The sequence below is a fragment of the Terrapene carolina genome, unplaced genomic scaffold (genome assembly GCF_002925995.2).
Source record: "Terrapene carolina triunguis isolate 2854851 unplaced genomic scaffold, T_m_triunguis-2.0 Scaffold34029, whole genome shotgun sequence".
NCBI lineage: Eukaryota > Metazoa > Chordata > Testudines > Emydidae > Terrapene > Terrapene triunguis.
In genome coordinates this window covers 1330850-1354707 of record NW_020698380.1, presented here as the reverse complement: position 1 = coordinate 1354707, position 23858 = coordinate 1330850, and the positions used below count along the sequence as shown (strand labels likewise).

The following is a 23858-nucleotide window of genomic DNA, read 5'->3' as shown; positions in this document are numbered from 1 at the left end:
ATGAAACCCTACACAGGGAGCCTTGACAGCAGCAAGGAACGGTTCAACTACAGGCTGAGCCGGTGCCGAATGACTGTGGAGTGTGCCTTTGGCCGTTTAAAGGGCCGCTGGCGATCTCTGTATGGGAAGCTGGACTTGGCCGAAAACAGCATCCCCGCGGTTATATCCGCGTGCTGTGCCCTCCATAATATTTGTGAAGGGAAGGGTGAAAGCTTCACTCAGGCATGGACCTCCGAGGTTCAACACCTGGAGGCTGAATTTGCACAGCCAGAGAGCCGGGCTATTACAGGGGCCCAACGCGGGGCTGCAAGGATTAGGGATGCCTTGAGGGAGCAATTTGAGGCTGAAAACCAGTAGTGATATCTGGTGCCCTGCACGGGAGTGAAGTGCAGTAGTTCCAATTTTTAGGAATCCGTGTCTGCTTAGCAGACAAGCAGACTTGCAGTGCCTGTTTATTTCCTGGGCTAAGGAGTCTTTTACTTTAGGCAATAATAAAGAATGTTTTCAAAGCCAAAGAATCCATTTATTGAAAAGAAAAAAAATTTATTTATTGAAAAGAAACAAGGGGGTGAAGTGGGGAACAGTACAATCACAGATTCGCATATGTCCTGTCTGGTGTGCTGTGCAGTGAGTGCTGCACTTCAGGACAGCTATACTGCCTGGTGATGGGGGTTGAGTGCAGAGGGTAAGGGTAATGGTTTTCAGGGCTGGGTAGTGAAGATACTGGTGTTGGAGGCAGCGGGTGGCGTGATGAACACGGAAGTTGGGGAAAGTGGGTTGGAGGTGACAGTGGGGCACAACGGAAAGAGTTTTGGGACAAGGGCTGTGGGGGGGGGGGTGGCATTTGCGTTTGCGGTACTGCTCCTCTTTCTGCATGGCTACCAGCTCCTGGATAGCATCTGCTTGGCGCTCCAGGATGCTTATGAGCCTATCAGTGCTTTGCTGCTGGTGCGCGGTGCTTTGCTGCCGGTGCGCTGCGTTTTCCTGGCGGATCCTGCTTTCTCTCTCCCTCCAGTTCTGTGCTTTCTCATTCTCTTTAATAGATTGCCGCATCACTTCTTGCAGCATGTCTTCTTTGCTTTTTCGCGGTCTCTTCCTGAGTCTTTGCAGTCTCTGAGCAGGCGATAAGAGGGACGGCTGAGGTCTCAAGGTTGATGCAGCTGTATAGGCAAAATGCAACATTTAACAGAGGCAGCATTGTTTATACCAGACAGAGTAATGATTCCCCCCGCACTTAAGGAGTAGAAAACACACAGGGTCTACACAATAGCATAATTTTCCCATCCGAAACAGAGCACACACATCCCACGGGAGCCTCAAAATGGTGAGTAAGGGAGACTGATTGTTTCAGGGCTGCACTGTCCTCTGGGTTTCTGTGCCTTGGGGAGAGCCAACAGCTTCAGGGGGCACCTACACTGAACACTGTCCCAACATTTTCCACAGGAGTTCGTCCTGGACGATATCTCGCTGCTGAGGGTGACCTGGGAAGCAAGGGAGGGTCTTCTACTGCAATGCGGCTTCCGCCCTGGCCCATATGCAGCTTGCCTGTGTGCAGCAATGGTCCCCCCGCCCCTCGCAGCACAGTGGCGTGGACACGATAGCCTGGCTGGGACAAGGACCACGGTGGCTCTCCCGATAAACCTGCGCAAGCGCATTGCACACGTTCTGGATGAGACATTCGAGGAGATTATCGAGGCCGATTACCGCAATGTGATAAACCACATCAATGCACTATTCCGCATCTAGGCATGCATGCCTAACCCTCCTCTCCCAAAGAGCCCACACCGAAAAAATTCCTTCCCAAAAAAAAAAAAAAACGCTTACCGGGAACCTGCTCTTCTGTTTGTCCTCCACCAAGTACTGGCCGCTGCAACTGGCTACCTTCCTCCTGGCTCGAGAAGAGCTCTTGGCTGCATGGCTCCAGGGATTCTGGGGTGTCTCGATCCGGCCCACCACCATCACTCCCATTTTCCTCCTCCTCCCCCCCCACAACGGCTCTGAAGTGTCCATGGTGGTGCTCGGAATGGAGGTGGGGTTAACCCCAAGTATCGCATCCAGCTCTTTGTAGAATCGGCAGGTTGCAGGGAGAGCACCCGAGCGGCCATTTGCCTCGCGGGCTTTGCGGTAGGCACTCTGCAGCTCCTTCACTTTAATCCTGCACTGCAGGGCGTCCTGGTCATGGCCCCTTTCCATCACGTCCTTTGATACCTTCCCAAAGGTATCGTAATTCCTACGTCTGGAGCGCAGCTGGGACTGTACAGCTTCCTCCCCCCAAACACTGATGAGGTCCAGCAACTCGCCATTGCTCCATGCTGGGGCTCGCTTGGCACGTGGAGGCATGGTCACGTGGAAAGATTCGCTGATAGCACTCCACACCACGCCGGGCTGAGCAAACAGGAAGGGGATTTTTAAAATTCCCGGGGAATGTAAAGGGTGGGTCACATGGTTGGTTACCTGAGGCCAGGGCAGTAGAGTTTGAACTGATGACCAGAGTGGCTAGAACAGGCATTGTGGGATACTGCCGAATAATTCTGGAGGCCATTCACAGTGCATTGGGTGGCCACACTGGCGCCGCTGCGCAGCAGCGGCAGCGCAATACTTGCTATTCCTCTCGGAGAGGTGGAGTACATGCAGCGCTGCAACCATGGAGATACAGCGCTGCAAATGCCTTGCCAGTGTGGACGGGGAGTGAGTTACAGCGCTGGGGGAGCCTTCACAGTGCTGTAACTCGCAAGTGTAGCCAAGGCCAAAGAAGCAGCATTCTTCTCTAGAGGTTGAAGCCAAGTCTTTGTAATTGTGTAGTGTAAGGATTGTGTTATTACCATGCATACATCACGACTACAACATACTTGAAGGTGGAAGTGGAACCTGCTCTTCCTCCGATAGGGAATACCAAGGTTCATAGCAACTGCAAGCTAAGTTATTGAAGTGTGTAATGCAGTAGGATAACCATTTAGACAAAAGTTTATGCCCAAATAAATTTGTTAGTCTCTAAGGTGCCACAGGGACTTCTTGTTGTTTTTGCTGATAAAGACTAACACGGCTACCACTCTGAAACCATTTAGACACTGTTCCTGATAATGCTATGCGTTCACTATCTGCTACTGGAAGAAAAGTATAGATAATATGTTATCAAATAAAATTAAACACAAATGGCAAAGAATTTAACTTGGGGAAAGATTGTTTTGGGTAACTAAAAAACCTGTTACAAAGTATGGAGACATAGAACATATATTTTGAAGTGGATTATTTTAGGTACCTATTTATATACACATTTAAATGTATCGTGGATCTTAGTTATTTTCTAGTTGATTCTGATGGTAAAGTGGTGACTCAGCAGGAAGGAATATTCCGCAGTAATTGCATGGACTGCCTGGACCGGACTAATGTGATTCAGAGCCTATTAGCACGTCGTTCTCTGCAAGCACAACTGCAGGTCAAGATTTTTTTCTAATTTGTTTTTGTTTTTTCAAAGCTCTCTCTGCGGGGGAGGGAGGATGGGTCCTCTGTCAGGAATTAAGTAAAACCAAAGTTTGTAGTAGCTTGCACTCATAAATTGCTTTAGTACTTAAAGACCTGCTTGAAATTAAAATGTACTGTCCAGCTTTTAGCTGGATGAAAAAGCTATGTCCTACATAAACTTAAATACTGACTTCCTGAGTTGCTATTGAATTGTAGTGTTTTTTGTTCTAGAGGTTAGGTGTTCTGCATGTTGGACAGAGAATTGAAGAACAAGCACAATTTGAAAAAATCTACAAAAATGGTAGGTTTGTCTTTAAAGTTAAATTACTGTTTTTCAAATAAGGACCCAACAGCCTTTTTTTAAAGGAAAACAGACATAATTCTGTTTCTCTGTTCACAGCATGGGCTGATAATGCGAATGCTTGTGCCAAACAATATGCTGGAACTGGTGCCTTAAAGACAGACTACACAAGGCAAGTTAGAGACCGTTCTGTTTTGTGGACAATGCATTTTTGTAACTTAATTATCTACAGATTGATATTTCAATTTTCCAGACATACATTAACATGTAAGCTGGTAATATTAACTACCTCTTACTAGAAAAATTCAGCCTATGTCAACATGATATAATAAACAATAATATACCTTTTGTAGTTTAAAAAAACATTAAAAATCAGGAAATAAAAATCAATATGGGTTTATAAAATATTCCAGCTTGTTTTATTGCATGATGGAAAACTGGGTCTCTGAGGAACCATTTTCCTGATTTTACTCACAGATCTTTCCATCCTTTCTTAAAACTTTTTTTTCATAAAAATCTATTGCCTATCGGAGTTAGACATTGCAGAGGCAGCACTAGACAGTTGCATCTTTGTTCTTAAGTATAAATATGATATGATATAAATACGATTGTTAATACAAACCTGAAAGGTTCATAAAACTGAACATCACTTAGTATAACTTTCTACTTTCAATTTGCAAACAAATTAATTCTAATATGCTCATAAAACCACTTTTTTACAGAACTGGGAAGAGAACTCAGTGGGGCCTAATAATGGATGGCTGGAACTCATTAATACGTTACTACAAGAACAACTTTTCTGATGGATTTAGACAAGTATGTAGGGTTTTTTTCTTTTGCAGATAGGTACTTAGTCATTATTGCTATGCATTTTAACTCTGTATGTTTCTGTTACAGGATGCTATCGATCTGTTTCTTGGAAATTATTCAGTGGATGAAGTAGAGTCTGTCAGCCCTCTACATATACAGAAGGACTGGAAGTTCTTGGCTGTAAGGATTTTTTTTTTTTTTTTTTTTTAATAAGCTTCTATTCACACTTTTGGAAACTAAATGCTTTGTTTCTTTTATTTGCTTTAGTAAACCTAAGTAGTTACTGACTGTTTATGTGGGGCCATTTGTGTCTTCTGGCCCTGTTTTTTATGAGAGGACTAAGTCCAGAACATCAGCCATGACACAAAGGGAGCATCCCTCAGACATGGAGTTGGAAGGAAAGGGGCTCTTTGGCCAATTGTGCCCCTACTAGAAAGATTGGGATTCTTCTTGGATCTCTTGCTTTATCTGTTCATTAAGAAAGAAAAGTGGAAAGGGATAACCATTTTTAATGTAATAAGAGCCATCGTTGATCTAAAAAGAATCATAAAGATGATGTCATCTCACAAAGGCAAATACTGGTTTCTGTTCTCTTCGATGTCAGTGCCAAGATAGTCAGGAAGGGGAGGCTAAACGCTAACTGAATTTCAAAACTGCAATTATGACTAAAAAGGTCACCGTAGAGCACATGAGGGAAATGCAGAAAGTAGTAATATACTCTGGAGAATACCTACACTGACCCCTTCTGTTCTATACACTCACTACACAAGTGGGATAGATTAACACTGGAGACTTATGAAGGGTTGTTCGAATACCCAAACAGAACTAATGAACTTGATCTTTCAGTGAGCCTAAACAGGCAGGCAGAAACCAAGCATATTATCCTCTAATCTTAAATATACAGTTAATGCATTATTTAGATTAGCTCTAAAACTCAGAAGGAGACTCTGTTTTACCGAATCAGGACATCAGAGAAATGATGTAACTTTACCTGCTACAACGCGAATTATAAATATAATTTATTGAAGGAAATAATCAATACAATCCTATATTTCCTTTTTTAATTCTGTTTTTCTTCTTCCTCAGTTGCCTATTATTATGGTCGTTGCTTTCTCAATGTGCATTATCTGTTTGCTTATGGCTGGTAAGTCACTATTTGGCCTACATTTGCAAAATTCACTTGCAGGCATACACTTAAGATGTTGGAAGCTATTCACTGGGTATGTGCTTATGAGTTATGAGATATTCAAGTCATACCTCTAACCATACAACCTGGAGCTATGCTTTTCTGGGTCAGGCCTGGTCAGTACTTGGATGGGAAAGCTCAGATGCTGCAGAAAGTAGTGCTGGACATACAGCAGATGGCACTCTTCCCTCTGTTGAATCAATGTTACAGCGGGATATTATGAGTAATCACTTCTCCTTAACATAATGGTTGAATCAGGTATAAAATTGTTAGTTAATAATCCTATGGCACTTCTTAAAGGAGTAGAATTGATAACGCTGACATCCACACCAACCCCCTATTTAGGTTATGTTCTGCTTCCCTGAAACTCCCCCCTCTGTTTCAGTTGGATAAGGTATTCACTTGGAGTGTCTCTACATTTTGGGGGGTCGGGAGAGACCAGCGGCAGCAAATCTCAGAGGCTGGGTCTGCAGACTTCGACTCATGCTATGGCACTAAAAATAGCAGTGTAGATCTTCCTGCTTGGGCTGGTGTTTGGTCTCTGAGACTCACCTCCCTTGCTGGGTTTCGGTACCCAAGCAGGAATATTTACATTACTGTTTTTAGCACCATAGTGGGAATCCCGTGAGCCTGAGTCTGTTGACCTGGGCTCTGAAACTTATTGCCACGTGGCTGCTTTTTTTGCAGTGTAGACATCCCCTTAATGACCTAAATTCTTGTATAGGTATGTGCTGTTAAATCAGGGGTTCTCAAACTGGGGGTCATGACCCCTCAGGGGGTTGTGATATTACATGGGGCTCATGTCTGCCTCCACCCCCAAACCCTGCTTGGCCTCCAGCATTTATAATAGTGTTAAATATAAAAAATGTGGTTTTTAATTTATAAGAGGGATCACACTCAGAGGCTTGCTGTGTAAAAGGGGTCACCAATACAAAAGTTTGAGAAAAGTTAAATGGTTACCAATCCTACCCCTTTTGCTTAGAGGCTGACAGCATTTCAGTGGCAGGTCAAGTGTTTGCTATATAGGTCGTAAATCAGTTTACGTTATGAAATTGCTTTGGAATCTCTCTGAATTAAGGTCTATGTGAATGTCAATTTTTAGCCAATGTAAATTAGCCTCTGCTTAACAGCAGAATATTAGTTTCCGAGCTAGGAAACTCTCAGAAGGAAATATACAGTACAAAATAACAGGCTCTAGTATATGTGAAGCTGATCTGAAATTTCAGTTCTTGATAAAAGCTTCCTTATGAGCACTTTGCGAACTATTTTATTGTCATGCTAAAAATGCTCTCTCCACTATTTATTGAAAATGACTTACTATAATGTTTATCTGATTATAGGTGATACATGGACTGAGACACTGGCTTACGTGCTCTTCTGGGGAACTGCAAGCTTTGGAACTTTAGCTATCATCTTTTACAATGGCAGGGATTTTGTAGATGCACCAAAACTGGTCCAGAAAGAGAAGATGGACTGAATTTGTGTGTGTGGAAAGCGGCTTAGCATGGAGGACTCCTCAAGCCATACTTGGAGTCTCTACTGACCTGCTTTCCACACCAACTAGTGGTCTTTCTAGCTTTCATCTTTACGGAGAGAAAAAGTAAATCGTGTCCTTCACTTGGTGGTGGGAATTTACAGTTGAGATCTGGTTTTACAGTCTTAGTCACAATGATCTTTGGAATATTGCATTAATTGAGGAGGTTGCACTCATAAGAAGATAATTTACAGGTGAAAGCCAAAATATCCATATTGTCTGTGGAGTATTATAGGATTCAAACTGGCCTACTAAGTTGACAGCCCAGCAGGGCAGTTTCATTCAAACATGATCTCATAATCTTAACAGAGATCTCTGGTTCTGTTCACGTGTTACCATATCCAGCTGTGGCAGAATTAGTAATATAGAGTCACATCATGTTCTTTGAGCTAATATAGCATCCTACTAATAAGTTTTCTTTCTAGACTTTCAGCTGGGTTTCATTTGTCATCATAAAAGCAGTCACTGTTAGCACAAGTCCTTTGCATATTTTCATTAGGGTAGAGAATCATACCTTACTGTTTTTATCAAAATGCAAGTCTTCTGTTCTGCCTCATCTAGGACTGATGCAATATTCTATTAAATCATTGGGAGGATGAGTTACTGGTGGACATTTCTGAAGTTGCAAATGTCTTGCACTACCTAACTACTGCAGTCTTCAGATGACTTTTTTATTACAGCTAGACAGCAATTTAAGTGTGATTCGGAAGTTCAAATTAGGTTGTCTTTTTTTAAGATGTAAATGAAATCAAAGAATGTAAAACTTCTTTACTGTGTTTATTGACCCTCATGCTAAAGGTCCAAAGTATTCCATAGTTAAAGAACAGTCACAATGTAGAAGGTACACCACATTGTTTTGCCAGTCTCTTGCTTCTGTACCTTTTGGTTATGTAGGATAACCTGTGGAAGAAAGAATACAAATCTTTGAAGTGACAGTCTTCTGCTAAATTCCATGTTTGCACTTAGGGGAAGCAGCAGCAGCAGCTTGCTTTTCATGCATGATAAAACTCTAAAAACTAAGCTATGAAAATAATTTGTTCTGATTATCAATAAATGTGTGTCTTTAAATTTAGTGCTTCCAATCTACATAAAATAGCTAATCTGAATCAAGGACCAATTTTAAACTATTTTGTCACTTGTTTTATGATTAAAGTTCAAAACCAGACTGAAATTTGCTTACAGCACTGTGCATTGTTTAATATTTCCTGTAAGTACAGTTGTATATCCAGATTGCAATTATGAAGATTAAATATTAGAAAAAAAGTAGAATACTAGGGTTAGCACGGTTGTCATTAATGCCCTAGAACACAAAACACTGCATCATCAGTGTTTCATTGTTATTGAAAATACGTACAGTTTTTTTTGTTTTTTTGGTTTTTTTTTGCAATAACTGTTCATTTTAACCTTGAATGTTTCTGAAGGCCTATTTGGGTTTTGTTAAACATTACTTGTTCATAAGCACTAGTAATAAAAATGCAGAGTACCTGTTTGCTTTTAGATGCTACAATGGAAATACCAGTTGACAGTTTTACTGAGAAATTCTCTGTAACTTAATCTCAGACATCAACTCCATAATGGGGAAGAAAGTATAAGAACTCTATAGTTAAATATTTAAATAATGGTTTGTATGCCTCATTGGCAGGTGATTTGAAACTTAGCTCAACTGTCTTACAGTGTGTATCTAAATCTTTCCGTGCATCTCCCGTTAAGAGTTTGTTGCAACAAAGACCAAACCTGGACTGCTACTATAACCACATTGCAAGAACTAGAGTAATGTAGGTTTTGAGACTTGGAAGGGCATCTGTATTCCAATGCTTTGCAAGGAGATTGTATTTCTAAATTCACATATGGTGTACTCATAAATGACAATAAAACTTTAATCTTTCTTTTCTAGATCCTGACAGTTCTGTTTCTGTATTTTAGTTGAAGGGTTAAAAAAAATGCAAACTTTAAAAATTGTTTTTTGGAAACTGCTGATCATCAGAAAGGTACATTCTGAGTCATTAATCTGTAAATACAAAATTAAAGGCCTTCTATTTTTATACTTAATCCACTAAAAGTTGAGTTTAAAATTAAGATTTTAATTAGCATAATATGTTCCATTTCCCTCTGCCAAGTATGGATTTTACCTCTCTGAAAAAAGAAGTGTTTGGGAGACAAAGGAGAAGTTTAGAAATAAGACCTGAAGTTAGCTTCCCTACTTGAGTCTATTCTTTGTCCCTCCCTTTACAAGGCCAGCTTAGACCACTGTTCTTGATTGGCTCACAGAGTGTTAGACACATGAGGTGAAGACTGCACATCTTATTATTCTTCAGATAAACTGCTATGGTAGCGGTATTACAATCGGCTCCTTCTATATTTGCTTTAATGACCTTTTTGTATCCTCAAAATTAGAGGAATGGTAGATTGCCAAGGAATCACATGTATCAGAAACCTGCTAGAAACAGATTCTTGAAGAGAGATGGGCACTCTTATTTTTATATATATATACACACACACTCCAAAGATTCAGAAAAGGATGTTTCTGAACTCTGAATCTCAACTTTTGGCAGACTTAGGACTCTAGCCCTTAAATTTACACGAGACCAAGTGTACATTCGTATCAAGATGATACTGAACTAGCAGTTACTATGGATGATAGTTCTGTTATCTCAACCACCCTTTTCAAAAATGCCAAAGGAGGAATAGAAAGTGTGTCAAGGTGAAGATAGTATATGTGAGCTGTACAGCAAAAGAATGTCTGTAATTTATTGAAAACAGGCACCTCTGAATGTATAGAAGCCTTTTATTTGTTTGTTCCAGCTTGACGGTACAAATGCACCTTAAAAACACCACACTCTCTAGCTACTACTATGTAGCAAATTTAAATGTGGGTACTGAAATGCATCCAACTCTCCATTGTAGAGTAGCAGCCAATCAGACATCATTTAAAAAGTGAGGAAAAAGGGAATTTTGGTTAACAAGTCTTTCCTTAAAAATGCCATAGAGTCTCTACTGCCAATACAAAGTAGCTACAATCTTGGTTTTTTGTTTGTTTGTTTGTTTGAAGTATCATGTTTAACTAAGGGCACAGAGCTAAAGTGGAAATATGTCAATATTTTATTCAAAGTCCCTTTTACTTGTTAAATTCTGATTGTAGAATACTCATCTTTACCATTATGGAAACAATTACATATTTTCTTTCAATTGGCATTGTGAGTGATGTATAGGGTGACCATACATACTGTTTTGGCTGGGACAGTCTTTTTTTGAGCCTGGGTCCTGGATGTCCTGACTGTTTTTTTGGGCAAAACTGGGCATTTGTCCTGTTTGCTTTTGCAAATGGGACAAATGCCCAGTTTTGGCAAAAAAGTCAGAATGTTGTCTCAAGCAAGTGATAACTCCAGGTGCCTCAGGCTGACAACCCCACAAGTGGCAGGGCTTGGGCTGACAGCCCCACAGAGGGGAGGTGTCCCATTTTCATGTTGGGAAATAATGGTCTACATCAACAGGGGCACCATATTAGTATTTATTTATCACAGTGCTATAAATAAACCTGTAGGTGAATGGGGTTCATTTGCACAAACGTTTATAGAGTTTTGTTCATGCAAATAATTATGTTGAATTGCATGGACTTGGACTGGAACTATATCACTAGCCACACTATAGATCGGTCTTGCTGCAGTACAGCTGTAGTCGTCAGATAAGTTTTTTTTTTTTTTAATCTGTCCTTTATACCTTCCTTGGAAAGTACACAGCATTCAGAATCAGTGTTCCCGCCAACCAGTGCCTAGGACCAATCACCCCGTGCATTAGACTTACTTTCCAAAACTCTAACCTGTGAGGCTGTACCATAGTTGCTGCTCTTTCCTGGGCAGAGTTGGGCCATTTGAATTCTGACAGTACCTGCTGTGCATGGAGTCTAAGGCAGATCTAAAGGGGAGTGCTACAGCATGCCTAGAGGCTGGCACCTGGGGTAAAACAGTAAATAGTCTTGAGAGTGCTGCTGATTCTTGGGATGGGCTGGGCCGGGCCCTTCTGCAATTCTCCACTAACCAATACAGGGGCAAGGTGGCTCTGGGGGGTTGGAATGCAGGGGGGAGACAAGCCGGTGTAGTGTATCAGGCTAGGTCTACACTACAGCGGGGGTCCGACCTAAGATACGGTGAATACCGTAGCTGAAGTTGCGTATTTTAGGTCGGCTTACCTGGCAGTGAGGACGGGGGAAAGTCGACCGCTGCCGCCGACTCCGCTGCCGCCTCTTGCCACGGTGGATTTCCGGAGTCGACGGCAGAGCGATCAGGGATCAATTTTATCGCGTCTTCACTAGACGCGATAAGTCGATCCCAGAAAACTGATTGCCTGCCGCCGGACCCTCCGGTAAGTGTAGACAAGCCCTTAGAGTGCTCTCTGTAGTAATGTGCTACTTACTGTTGTACTGCCCTTTACCCTGCCCTTATTAGGATTGTGGGGACTGCTTTTGACGGGTTAAAAAGTGGCAAAGGGAGCGAATCGATAATGGCGTAGAGAGTACAATTACAAAGTTTGTGAATGATAAGCTGTACGTATACAAAAGGGGAAGTGACTTCCTAGGAAGGAGTACTGAGATATCTGCTCAACTGGAGTAAAAATTGGAGAGTCCAGAGAAGCGAAAAAAAAATTTAAGGTCTAGAAAACATGACCTATGAGGGAAGTAGCATCTTCTTACAAAAGCTGTTTCTTACAATCTATAGGTATAAATAACTGCTACAGGTAGCACATTTCTACATGTAGCAATTTCACATACACTATAGTGCAAGGAACTGCTACCTGGAGGGGAGGGAGCAATAGCTTTAGTGGTTTGAACATTGGCCTGCTAAACCCAGGGTTGTGAGTTCAATCCTTAAGGGGCCACTGAGGGATCTGGGGCAAAATCAGTACTTGGTCCTGCTACTGAAAGCAGGGGACTGGACTTAATGACCTCTCAGGGTCCCTTCCAGTTCTAGGAGATAGGATATCTCCATTTATTATTATAGGCCTTTGCTACATGAGGGAGCAGTTTACTACACTAGCCGTTTCTTACAGGCCGCTACGTATCGGAACTGCTACCCTAGCACAATCCGACTCGGGGCAGGGGCATGACGCGGGGCCGGCGCGGCTCCTAGCACAGCCCGGAAGCGGCGCCAACCCGCCCCCTTCGCCGCTGCGCTGCGTCCCCCGGCTCGGCAGGGGGCGCTCAAACCGCGCCACTTCCACTCATATCCGGGTGCGAGGAGAGTCACTTCCGGCCATTGAGTCGCTCAGTAGCGCCGTTTCTTTCACCGAGCGCCGGAGCGGCCTGGTCTGAGGCCTCCGCACCGAGCTCAATTTTTTCCTCTCCCCGTTGCCGGGGTTGCCGCTCTGTGGTCCCGGCCGGCTGGCCTGACGCCCCTGCTCCGCCGCCATGAAGCTCGTGAGGTGAGATGGGCCCGGATGGAGGCGGATTGGGGGTTAGCGGGCAGCGGCGGGAAAGGCGCGCGCTGGGCCTTCCCCCGTCTCGTGCCGCTCCGGCTGCTCGCGCTCCTCCCCCTTCCCCCGCCCCCCTGATCTCGCGCCGCTGTCGCCCCAGGCTCCCCGTTCCACGGCGCGTGTGAGCAGGGCACCGTTGCCCCCCCGCCCCTCCCCCTCCCCGGTGCAGGTGCCGCCTGTTATCGGCTCGGCTCTCGCTGAGCCGGCGCGAGGGGCTGCCAGGCAGGTCGGTGCCAGGGAGCCCCCTCCCCCCCTACAGCGCGCACCTGAGCTGGAGACTCGGGGGTGGCCGTTCCCACCCGCCCCGATCCCGCCCCACCCCCACAACGCGGGGCTGCCCCAGGTCTCTCCCCCCCTCCCCCTCCGGGGCTGCTCCTTTCCCAAGCATCCCCCTAAGGAAACGGGCGTTTAACATCACGCACGTGGCTTTTCCCACCCCCGCGGTAGCGGCTGGCTTGTGGCACTTGGGTTGCGAGCCTGGGTTAGACTCGTAGCTGGATAGTTCTTGCTGGTCTCTGATCTTTGCTCGCTGGTTGTGACTCCATCGCTACTTCCGCTTTCTTCCTTAGCCAACAAGCAAACATGAATCCGGTTATTGATAAAAGAAAATGCCATCACCCAATGTGGTGCCATGATTTCCCGCGTATTTTAAAGCAGCCCGCAACAAGTTATACGATTGTTTACTAGCCAGAAGACTTATTCTCTGGTAATTGTGAGATTGGGCGGAGTAAGGAAAAGTTTGGCTCCCTTCTCAGACAGAGCTGCTAAACTCAGCAAGAGAGGGACTCCCTGTCCCCAACTAATCCACATATAAAGAGCACTCATGCGGTGCTTGTAAGTGCTGCTATGTCAGGGCATTCCCATCTGTCGTATTTAACTAAAAAAAAAAGCAAGTATGGCAGTGGATTTGTAAAAATCCCAATAGCCTCTCTTTAAAGCAATGTTTAAAACACTAATTCTCCTTCTTAAACAATAATTCAAACAATTGTTAAACTAAATTATTTTTCACTTTTGTTCACCTCTTGCACTTCATTCAGCTTGTACAAATGAAAATAGGTTAGTTTGTTGTATTACCACTTTCACTTTAAGGTTCATAAATGTTAGCACAGTGCAATGGTGTTTGGGCTATAATGACTGTTTTTAATGCAAACGAGTTATTTAACAAATACCTTTACTATTGACGGCTTTGTAAAACCATTTTTAACTAAACAAATTCTGGGATAAACTAGCCTGTTTCTGTTTAGGTACTTTTGCATTTTGGCAAGGGGTTAGACTAGATGACTGACCCCTGCAGTGCCTTCTAGCCCTATGATGCAAGTAATGTACTTGGCTATTTGCACCATAGCAGTGACTGTAGCTGTTATATTTATTTTGTTAAAAAGCAAAGCTTGTCCTAAGTGACAGGTAACCAGCAAAAACCAGCTGCTTAATGAATGTTTTATAATGCTTGGCTTCCAAATAAAGGTGTAGCAGAATTGTACTCTGTATGTTTGGGGATTCTTTGGAGCAGTGTCCAATCAGGTTGCTTATCAAGGGTGCTCTCTTGTATGGTTTTCACTGTTTTGTTTTTTGTTGTTGTTGCAAAGCCTCAGAGTCCATACAGAATTACATTTTTGGAATATTATGAGGTTTGAGATTGCTTCACGCTTTGTGCAATATGTATGGCAGGGCCTGGGTACTTTCTGAAGATTATTCACGTATTGTGATATTGGAATGGAAGTTCTGTTTTTCAACTACACTTTTATTTTGCAGGTTTCTAATGAAATTGAGTCATGAGACTGTGACCATTGAACTGAAGAATGGAACACAGGTGCATGGAACAATCACAGGTATGATATTCAAGATGTTGGACACTAAACCAAAATAATGAAGGAATTGATAGTGAAAGGAAAATCTGTTCTCTTCTAAAGATACTCCACTGTGATAGCTAAATGAGTTTCCTTAAGAGATACATTTTGTGAAATACTTGGTGACAAGTGTAAAATCACCCCATAAGCAGTAGCATTAGGAACATCAGTTCAGATGTTTGTTACTTACTCAGATATTTGTTTGCGGTGAATGTTCAGACTACATGTATCTTTAATTTAAAGACCAGCAACAGGCAACTAATCTAATGTATGAGATGTTCTCAGAGTTTTAATAATATGGACCACATCTGAATAAATACTGTGTTGAGGACTAGCACCTGTCTCACACTGGGGTTTACTGTGTTTATTTTTTCTCACCCTTCTGTTCTGTTGTTCTCTCTTTGCTGCCTTCTGTTCCTGCATGTGCTTCTCAATCCCTTAGTTCCTTCTGCCTTGAATTTGCTGCTCAACTGCATTTTTCCCTTCTACATTTCCATTGACATTCTTCATCTAGTAACTAGCATCTCCAGACCCAGGTGGTGGCTCCTGTTTCTTCTCCTCCTTTAGAGGCATCCCCTACTAAAGGCAGGTAAAAATGAGATGCCAGTTATCTATATTTACAGGCAGCTGAGCTCTTTTCAAGAGCCCAGGTGCATGTAGAAGCACCTGGAAGCATGGCCATCACTCTGACCTGCCAGCTCTTCATAGACCACCAGGAAGTGCTTTGAAGACTCATAGATCATAATTGGTCACAATAATAGACCAGAGAGCAAAAGGTCAAATTTTGTAATATTGTTTAATATTCTGTGTTGAGATTCTGGGCTGTTAGATTATAATACTGAGAGCCAGGTACTCCTGAATTGTAATAATTGGCACACCAAGTGGCTTAGGGGAAATCTCTTTTAGGCCTTGTCTATACACAGAGTTGCACTGGTTTAACTAAAGGTGTGTCCGGTCTACCCTCAAGTTTTACTGTGGGTGTTCGTGTACAGCTGTCAGTAAGGGGTGTGACGTATATATATTTTTTAAACTGGCAGTAAAAACCCTAGTGTAGACAGTTATACCTGTATAGCTTATTTTGTTTTGTTGAACTCCACAGTAAACTATTCCAGTGTAAGCATGTTTATAAATGTATAACTTCATCTACAGTAGGACTCTTGCTTTAACTATGCCATTGTCAAAGTGGTTAAACTTAAGTGTAGACAAGGCCTTAGTTAAACCAGTGCATGTTTGTTTGTGGGGAAGCTTATTTCTATTTAGCTTAAACTGGTGCTAAAATATGCCACTCTTAAATCAAAGTAAGTGTCTGTTCTTTAGACAAACTTGCTCCTATTTCAGTACAGTGGTTTTAAAACACACCTTGTAAACTGGTGCTAATTTGTGTAGACAAGGGCTTAAACTGTTTCTTTATGTGTAAAATGGAGATGCTTATCTACCGCACAGTTTTGAGAGGATTAATTATTATACAATATTCTGAAAATATATAAAGTGCAGCATACATTTTTAAAGTTGTTATTCCTTGGGGGCACTGACCTATTTATGTGGTCAGCAGTGCCCTGATGGGCCGGAAGGCCCCAAAGAGTGAGGGTGTTTTGTGATTTTTTTTTTTTTTTTTTTTTTATTAATGAAGTAATATAATTTGCAGCCTTAAATTTTGTGATAGGAGCTCTTTACAGAAACAGTAAAGAGTACAACTAATTTTAATTGGCATGATCATCGGAAATAGAAAAATTAATCCAAGTTCCTATCATGCATTTTGAGAACATGTGTAGGATATTGCAAAATTTGACCCTGAAAATTAATAGGTCTACATTAGACTAAGACTTCACGCTGAAATGACATTAGAAATAATTAGCTTTGGCATGCCATGTAGTCTTCACAAAGCAGCAGCCCTTACATTTATTGCCTAACATTATTTTAATTTTTTCTGACTTTTTTTTTGATGGAGCCCTAACACTGGCCTTCATTGCAGCAACACATTGAAGTTTGGCAGAGGCATGTTCCTGGGATCTGCAAGGTGCTTTTTGCCGGCCTATGAAAATCCATGATGATTTTTCGTAGTTATAAATCCTTGAAGATCTTTTCTGCTGTCAAATTCATTAGTGTTCATTACTTGAGTGCACACACTGCCCTGGCATCTCACGGAAGTATGCTGTATATAACACAACCAGATCGCATACGTGCAGACTGGATTCTTTTCCACTTCTCTACTTTCCTGCCTCTTCTCTCCGACTATTAAAATCCCAATTACCTAGGAGATACATAAGCCTGGGAACCAGAAGATTGTGAATGCTTGGTTTGCTTATTTCTACAGACCTTAATTCTGTGCCCTTTACAACCTTTGTTGTTGAGTAAGGCCTTGCATGTCACTGAGAGGTGTCAAACTGGGAAAGTAATCCAGACTGCTAAAATGGCAGACCCAAGTAGAGCTGGTTGGGAATTTTTCAGTGAAACTGTTTTTCATCAGAAAATTCCAGTTTGTTGAAACAAAAACTTTTTGCAGGGACATATCAGTTTAGGCAAAACTCTCTCTTTCTTTGCAAAGGCCTTGGATTTGTCCCAGTGCAGAATGGGATATTTATTTATTTATTTATTTTTGAAATCTCAAAGATTTTCACAGAGCTGGAAAAGTTTCCCATCTAACTCTAGACCCAACACTGTGGCCACACTGCTGCCCTTTCTGTGTTTGACTGTGCTGTCTGTAAAATGTGGTGACTCCTGGATATGTAACCCAGTGTTTCAGTCTTGTGTTTGTCCTCTGGTAGCTGGTCCATAGAAGATGATAGCCTTCTACTGCTGCTGGCCCTTTTAGTTAGTCCATTAACTCGAGTGCTAGAGAGCTGTGCTGAGGGTCCAGGGTTCATATATCACTGATGACTAGGGCCCTACCAAATTCGCAGTCCGTTTCATGGTCATGGGGTTTTAAAAATCATAACTTCCATGATCTCTGCTATTTAAAACTCAAATTTCACTGTGTTGTAATTGTAAGGGTCCTGACCCAAAAAGGAGTTGTGGAGGTGTCACAAGGTTATTGTAAGGGGGTTGTGGTACTGTTGCCCTTACTTCTGCGCTGTTGCTGGTGGCAGCGCTGCCTTTGGAGCTGGGCATCTGGAGAGAGGCAGCTGCTGGCCAGGATCCCAGCTCTGCCTTCAGAGCTGGGCCCTCAGCAGCCACCATGCTCCAGCTGCCCAGTTCTGAAGGCAGCAGCGCAGAAGTAAGGGTGGCATGGTATGGTATTGCCATCCTTACTTCTGCCCTGCTGCTGGCGGGGTGCTGCCTTCAGACCTGGGCACCCAGCCAACAGCTGCCATTCTCCGGCCATCCAGCTCTGAAGGCAGTGCAGAAGTAAGGGTGGCAATACTGCAACCCCCATAAAATAACCTTGTGACACCTCTCCTACCCCCCTGCCCAACTCCCTTTTGGGTCAGGACCCCCAGTTTGAGAGAAACTGGTCTCCCCCGTGAAATATGTATAGTATATGGTAAACAGTGCACACAAGATCAGATTTCACAGGGGGAGACCAGATTTCATGGTCCGTGATGTGTTTTTCATGACCATGAATTTGGTAGAGCTCTACTGATGACAAGTGATAGGTGAGGAGGCTGGTTGTTACAAATGCACATAATTATTTTATTTCTTTTTAATAAGATCTAGGAAATTAAATACAAAGAAAGTTTGTTAAAATAATGTTAAGGTTGTAACGTCAGGTACTTATAAGTTAGAAAATGTCAGAATTAAGTTTGTCCATTAATTCTGCCTCCTTGTATGTATCGTGATACATAAGGCTACGTTTTAGTCATGGGTATTTTTAGTAAAAGTCATGGACAGGTTACAGGCCCTAAACAAAAATTCATGGGCCTGTGACCAGTCCATGACTTTTACTAAAAACACCCGCCCTGACTAAAACTTGGGTGGGGGAGACGGTCTAGGGGGTGGCCCGGGACCCCTGCTGGTTCTGGAGGGAGGAGGTATTGGCGAGGCTGGCAAGGGCTTTCTGCCCTGCTCCATGTCCCTGCAGCTCGGCGGCGGCGGAGGCAGGGGCCAGAGCAAAGGCTCCGCTGCTCCCACCACAAGCATCAGCTGCCGTAGTTCCCATTGGCTGCAGTTTCCTGGCCAATGGGAGCTGCAGGGGCGGGGCCTGCGGGCATGGGCAGTGCACGGTGCGGAGACGCTGCCGCCGCCTAGGAGCTGCAGAGTGGCCATGCCAGTGTGAGCCGGGGAGCCCCCCACCCTGAGGTAAGTGCCTCTCCATACTCTCAGGCCTTGAGCCCCCTCCCACACACCCAAACTGCTGCTGGCCCAAGGGCTGCCTGAGCCAGCACCAGCCACTGCAGAAGTCATGGAGGTCACGGACAGTCATGGAATCTGTGACCTCCATGGCAGACTCGCAGCCTTAATGATAGTCTTTAATTAAGTGATCATACACTTTTTTTTCTTGCAGGACCACTGTCTAACTTGAGTGCCAGGATGAGCAATGCTCCGTGAATAAACCAGGGTTGTGCAGTGAATGAGTCTGTTCGACCATTGCCTTGTTAGCTGTAGGGGAGGAAGGTATTTAGAGAACAAGATGGGGAACTACAGGAAGAGAGAGAATGGTTTTGTGATTAAGGCAGTTGAATGCTATCTAGGTGAATTGGATTCTATTTCTGGTTCAACAAGACTTACCATTTGGTGGACAAGTCATTTAAATAAAATTTTTCACAAATAGCTATTAATTGTGCGCTTCCTTTTCAAATGTAAGTCTAGTAAGAATGTCCTTTCGAAAATGGCATTACCTAGCATGCTAAAAGTAACCAGTTTTTTGATGCATTTCGTCTCTCTTCCCTAAAATTTGTCATCTGTCTGTTTTGTTTCAGGAGTGGATGTCAGTATGAATACGCATCTTAAAGCTGTGAAAATGACACTGAAGAACAGAGAGCCTGTACAGTTGGAGACATTGAGTATTCGAGGAAATAACATTCGATACTTCATTCTGCCAGACAGTTTGCCTCTAGATACCTTGCTAGTGGATGTTGAACCAAAAGTCAAATCCAAGAAAAGGGAAGCAGGTTGGTTTCTGATTTCACCTTTGTTTTATTCCAGATTACTAAAGGGGTGGTTTGTTTCCTCCATAAATTAGTACTTTTACTGAATCTGCAGTAATCTTAAAAAATGTCTGGTTAGGAAATTTTAGTTTTCTGTGATTGATAGCTTGCTGTTTATTTTTTTTCTGCAGTAAGTTTTGAGGTTTCTTGTCCTCTAGCTGGAAGGCACTGGCAATTTGTAGATGATTTGATGTCATGATAGTGAAACTCAATGTATAAGGTTAACCCTGGACACCCTTCTTAAATTCTACATAAATCTGAAATTGTGTATATGGTGTCCTACCAGAGAAGACATTTTTTGAAGTTTGAGGAAAAAATGAAACCAGTGAATTCTGAGAGAATTTCAAAATGCCTTTTATTTTGCTTTTGAAGTTCACTAGTGTGTGTGCGTCACATCTCTGTTTGCACTATTAACTTCAGGTTTTGTTTCTTAACCTCTATGAGAGCTAGTACAGAGGGGCCTCTTACTATGATGAGTGGATAACTGAGGAGTCATGTGCTACAGGGGAAAAAATGAACCTTTGGCTTCTATATAGTCTCTGGAGATCTTAACTTTCATGATAAACCTGGGATGTTTTCAGATAGGTAGGGTTCTGGCTCCAGCTGCCATCTACATCATATTTTCACACAAGAGTGTTCTAATTTTTTCCTCAGACAAACAATTCCTAAACAAAAATCTTTAAGATAGCATTAAAGTTGTAAATAGGGGACTATTAATTTAAAGCTACACTATTAAAACTTTGTTGTAACAAGAAAAACTAGAAAAAGAGAAAAGTTGTAGTTAGGGGTTCATAAACAACTTTACCTGTGTGCCATGTCTTCACCCACCTAATAAGGATATGCTTAAGATAACTTTACTTGAAACTTTAAAATCACTGACTGCAGTTGGAAACACTAAACTGTGAATGGAACCATGGTATGTTTTACAGAAATGTTGGTCCCCTCTTTTCTCTTCAATAAATAACATCCTAGCCTGGTTTGGTGAATGTAGTACTCTGAGATCTCTGGCCTATACACATTATGTGGATTGTATAAAAAGGATAAGTGAGCTGTAATGGAGTATGGGGTCTGTAATTTATATAAATAAGGTGATTGCAGAGTCTGGACCGTGTAGCACTAGTCTGTGTAGGCACATTGATAGGGCTCTCCACAACATTGTGTGACTCCCCCACCCTCTATGAATAATCTATTGACTATGTGGGAAATTGAAATAGGAATGGGTTACTTCTCTGGGTCAGTACATGAAGGATAAGAGGCACGCTGTTAGTTACATTGTACCATATGGGAAGGTGAACAAGAGAATGATCTTCGGGTTGTATGTGTTGGATGGTGGCTTGTGGCATGTACTGGAAACAAATGAAGTAGCTAGACGTTAGTTTGTTTCTGACTTAATAAATTGAAACTGTGACATGGTGGGTAGAGTTCAAGTTATTGGAAATCTTAATCGTTTTTTGAAATTGAGTAAACGTAGCTTCAGGTTAATACACTTGTTCCTGAGTACCTCTGTCAAGTTTTGTTTCTACTGTCATTTATTCTTATTTTTTTTCAAATGTTTTTCTTTGTTGCGATCTGAATAGTTTTGTCTATAATTTTTCCGTTAATTACCTGAGGCCTTGGCTACACTCGGGACTTCACAGCGCTGCCGAGGGGAATAGCTTGCAGCGCTGCGAGCGAGTGTGCAGTGCTGCAGGCTCTGATTACACTGGCGCTTTACAGCGCTGTACTTGCTGCGCTTGGGGGGGGTGTTTTCACACCCCTGAGCGCAGCAAGTTGCAGCGCTGTACAGCGCCAGTGTAGCCAAGGCCTTAGAAAAATAGGTAAAGAAATTTCAATAAAGCTCTTTTTTTTTTAAGCTGGTGATATCCATTTCAGGTTGTTTGTGGAACTTACCTACAGAATTCCTCACTACTTGTGCAACTAAGCATTCAGGTGTTTTCAGTTAATATCTATGTGCAGCATAACTATTCACATTTTTCACTTATTAATTTCAGTTATTGGTAAATGAACACGGAATTAATCTGCCAAAAAGTAGTTAAGGTTCTCTTGGGGGATACATGCTGCATGTTTGTGCGAGGTTCTGCTGCCAGCTGTGAAATCCTTCATCCCTCTGCCCTCTCCCCCTTCCCCCCACTTACTTTGACAAACATTGGGGGGAGGAAGAAAAGTGCACTGTTATGTATTTCAAAATATTTTACTCTACAGTGTGAATAGGTTTTTACAATATTACACAGATGAGTTCCATAAAATTTTTTGTTCATTAACCAGCTCAGTTAATCAGAAACCCCAACATGTATGACCTTCATATGTAATTAGAGCTATTATCTCAATTTGCTAATCCTCCATAATAATGCACCTTACTGATGTTTTATGAAGACAAACCTATTTTTTTTTTCCAGATCTTCACAATACTCTCCATCATCTCAAACCATAGTTAAACATGCAAAGCACCATGATTAGAACACACCTCTAAATGGTTATGGGGTCATGCCCAGCCTCCTTTGGGTAAAATTGCACCATACCTGTTGATAGAATGTCATAAAGCCATATGATTGAGGCATATTTATTGCTTCCAATTCCCATTGCTTAAAAGAGGCAAGTGCCTTTTGTATGGGATATGCCTTTTTTGAAAGTCCCTGCCTAATGGGATATATAAAATCTGTAGCAGCTTGGTCAGTAGTTCTGTCAGGCATGTATTAGGAAAAAAGACATGCCAACATAGTAGGTAAATTTGTTATGAATGTGTGAATAGGACCTCACTTAGCATGTTCTTTCCTATTCAATATAGTAAATCAGTTAGATGATTTCCACTTTTCTTGAACTAAACTGTTGCAGCAAGAGATGGCCAAAAATTGAAAAATGCTCAGCACCCAACATTTCTTATTGAAAACAATGGGAGCTGTTGAATGATCAGCTCTTGAGGAAATGTACCACTTTTTAGTTGCCTAAAAGAAAGTTGAGCAGTTTGGAAAATCTGGCCCTACACTTACACATTTTACACCTACCTTTGCCTGTTTCTTTGATAATACATTTTGCCATAGATAAGTTATATGGATAGGGTGTGAAGCCCACAGTATTGTAGCATCTTGTGTATTTAAATCCGAATTCCTGAATCGTTAGGCTTTATTCAGAGAGAGAGCGGGGGGGCTTGTGTCAAGCTTTCATATTATTCAGAAAGCTAGTATATGCCTTTGTTTTCAGAACTGAAAGTGGAGTAGATAGAGAAGTGTAAATTGTACAGTAGTTTTTGTTTAAAAAATGCAAAAATCAAGTGCAAGGGAATTGAAATAGAAAAACAAAAACTTTGGTGTGTCTGAAATTTGATAGCATTATCACAGTCTGGTATCCAGTTACAAGTCCTATATGATAAAATACAATGTCTTTTACATTTGATACAGTATACACTTTATTTCAAATAAACTCTATTCAGGTGTAAAAGTTAACTTGTTCTTTGTTTTGTTTGCTTGCTCAGTTGCAGGAAGAGGCCGTGGCAGAGGTCGGGGCAGAGGCCGTGGCCGTGGCAGAGGAAGAGGGGGACCTAGGCGATAACTTCTCTCACACCACAGATACAAGTTACAAAATTCTAAGCAGTCTGATATTTTTTGTACAGGTTTTGTTTACAATGTCGATTTTTAATAAACGCAAATGTGGAAAAGTTGTCTCTTTTGTCAGTTAAGCCCTGAATGAGGTTTGTATTCATTGTATGCAACCGTAGAGCATTACTGCGGACTAAGCATGCCTTGTTACCTTTGTTCATGCAGTTCAGCCGAGATGATTTCTTTTCCTAGTACATACTATAATTTCACCTCTTGCTCTTCTCTGACCAGGTAAGCTACTTGTTACGTTGTAATACTGTTCAATCAAAATGAACGTTGCTTCTTCCTTTGCAAGACACATACTGTGTTCTATTAAGGCCACATAACCAAAATGTATATTTAGAGAATTTATACTTCTTAAATGTTGTGTTTTTGTTTAACATTGCATTTCAGGGTGACCTCTTCTGTTTTTCTTAACAAAAAAATAGTACAATTCTACTATCTAATTGAAACTTAAAATGTAACACATCTTGAGTTCATTCTGTTATAGAAAAACTTTCTCACAGGGAAAAATGGTTCAGGTCTATAAAACATTGGAATGTGGCATCATAAGATTAAAATCAAAATACATATCC

At 42.1% G+C, this 23858-nt stretch overlaps 2 protein-coding genes across 2 annotated transcripts in view; both read left to right on the top strand.

The window, feature by feature from the left end:
• Positions 1–7805, top strand: part of LOC113405160 (phosphatidylinositide phosphatase SAC1) — a 54468-nt gene extending 46663 nt beyond the window's left edge. The window contains exons 14-20 of the mRNA XM_026646082.1: positions 3298–3436; positions 3694–3763; positions 3863–3935; positions 4486–4579; positions 4661–4753; positions 5660–5717; positions 7100–7805. Of these exons, the coding sequence (XP_026501867.1) occupies positions 3298–3436; positions 3694–3763; positions 3863–3935; positions 4486–4579; positions 4661–4753; positions 5660–5717; positions 7100–7236 (664 nt within the window). The 3' untranslated portion in view covers positions 7237–7805. The remainder of the gene's footprint in view (positions 1–3297; positions 3437–3693; positions 3764–3862; positions 3936–4485; positions 4580–4660; positions 4754–5659; positions 5718–7099) is intronic.
• Positions 7806–12528: 4723 nt separating this feature from the next.
• Positions 12529–23345, top strand: LOC112117861 (small nuclear ribonucleoprotein Sm D1). The gene is made up of 4 exons (XM_024215956.2): positions 12529–12708; positions 14512–14588; positions 19463–19654; positions 23160–23345. Exons 1-4 carry the CDS (start codon positions 12695–12697, stop codon positions 23234–23236), a joined length of 360 nt encoding a protein of 119 aa, XP_024071724.1. The 5' UTR covers positions 12529–12694; the 3' UTR covers positions 23237–23345.
• The last annotated feature ends 513 nt before the right edge of the window (positions 23346–23858 follow it).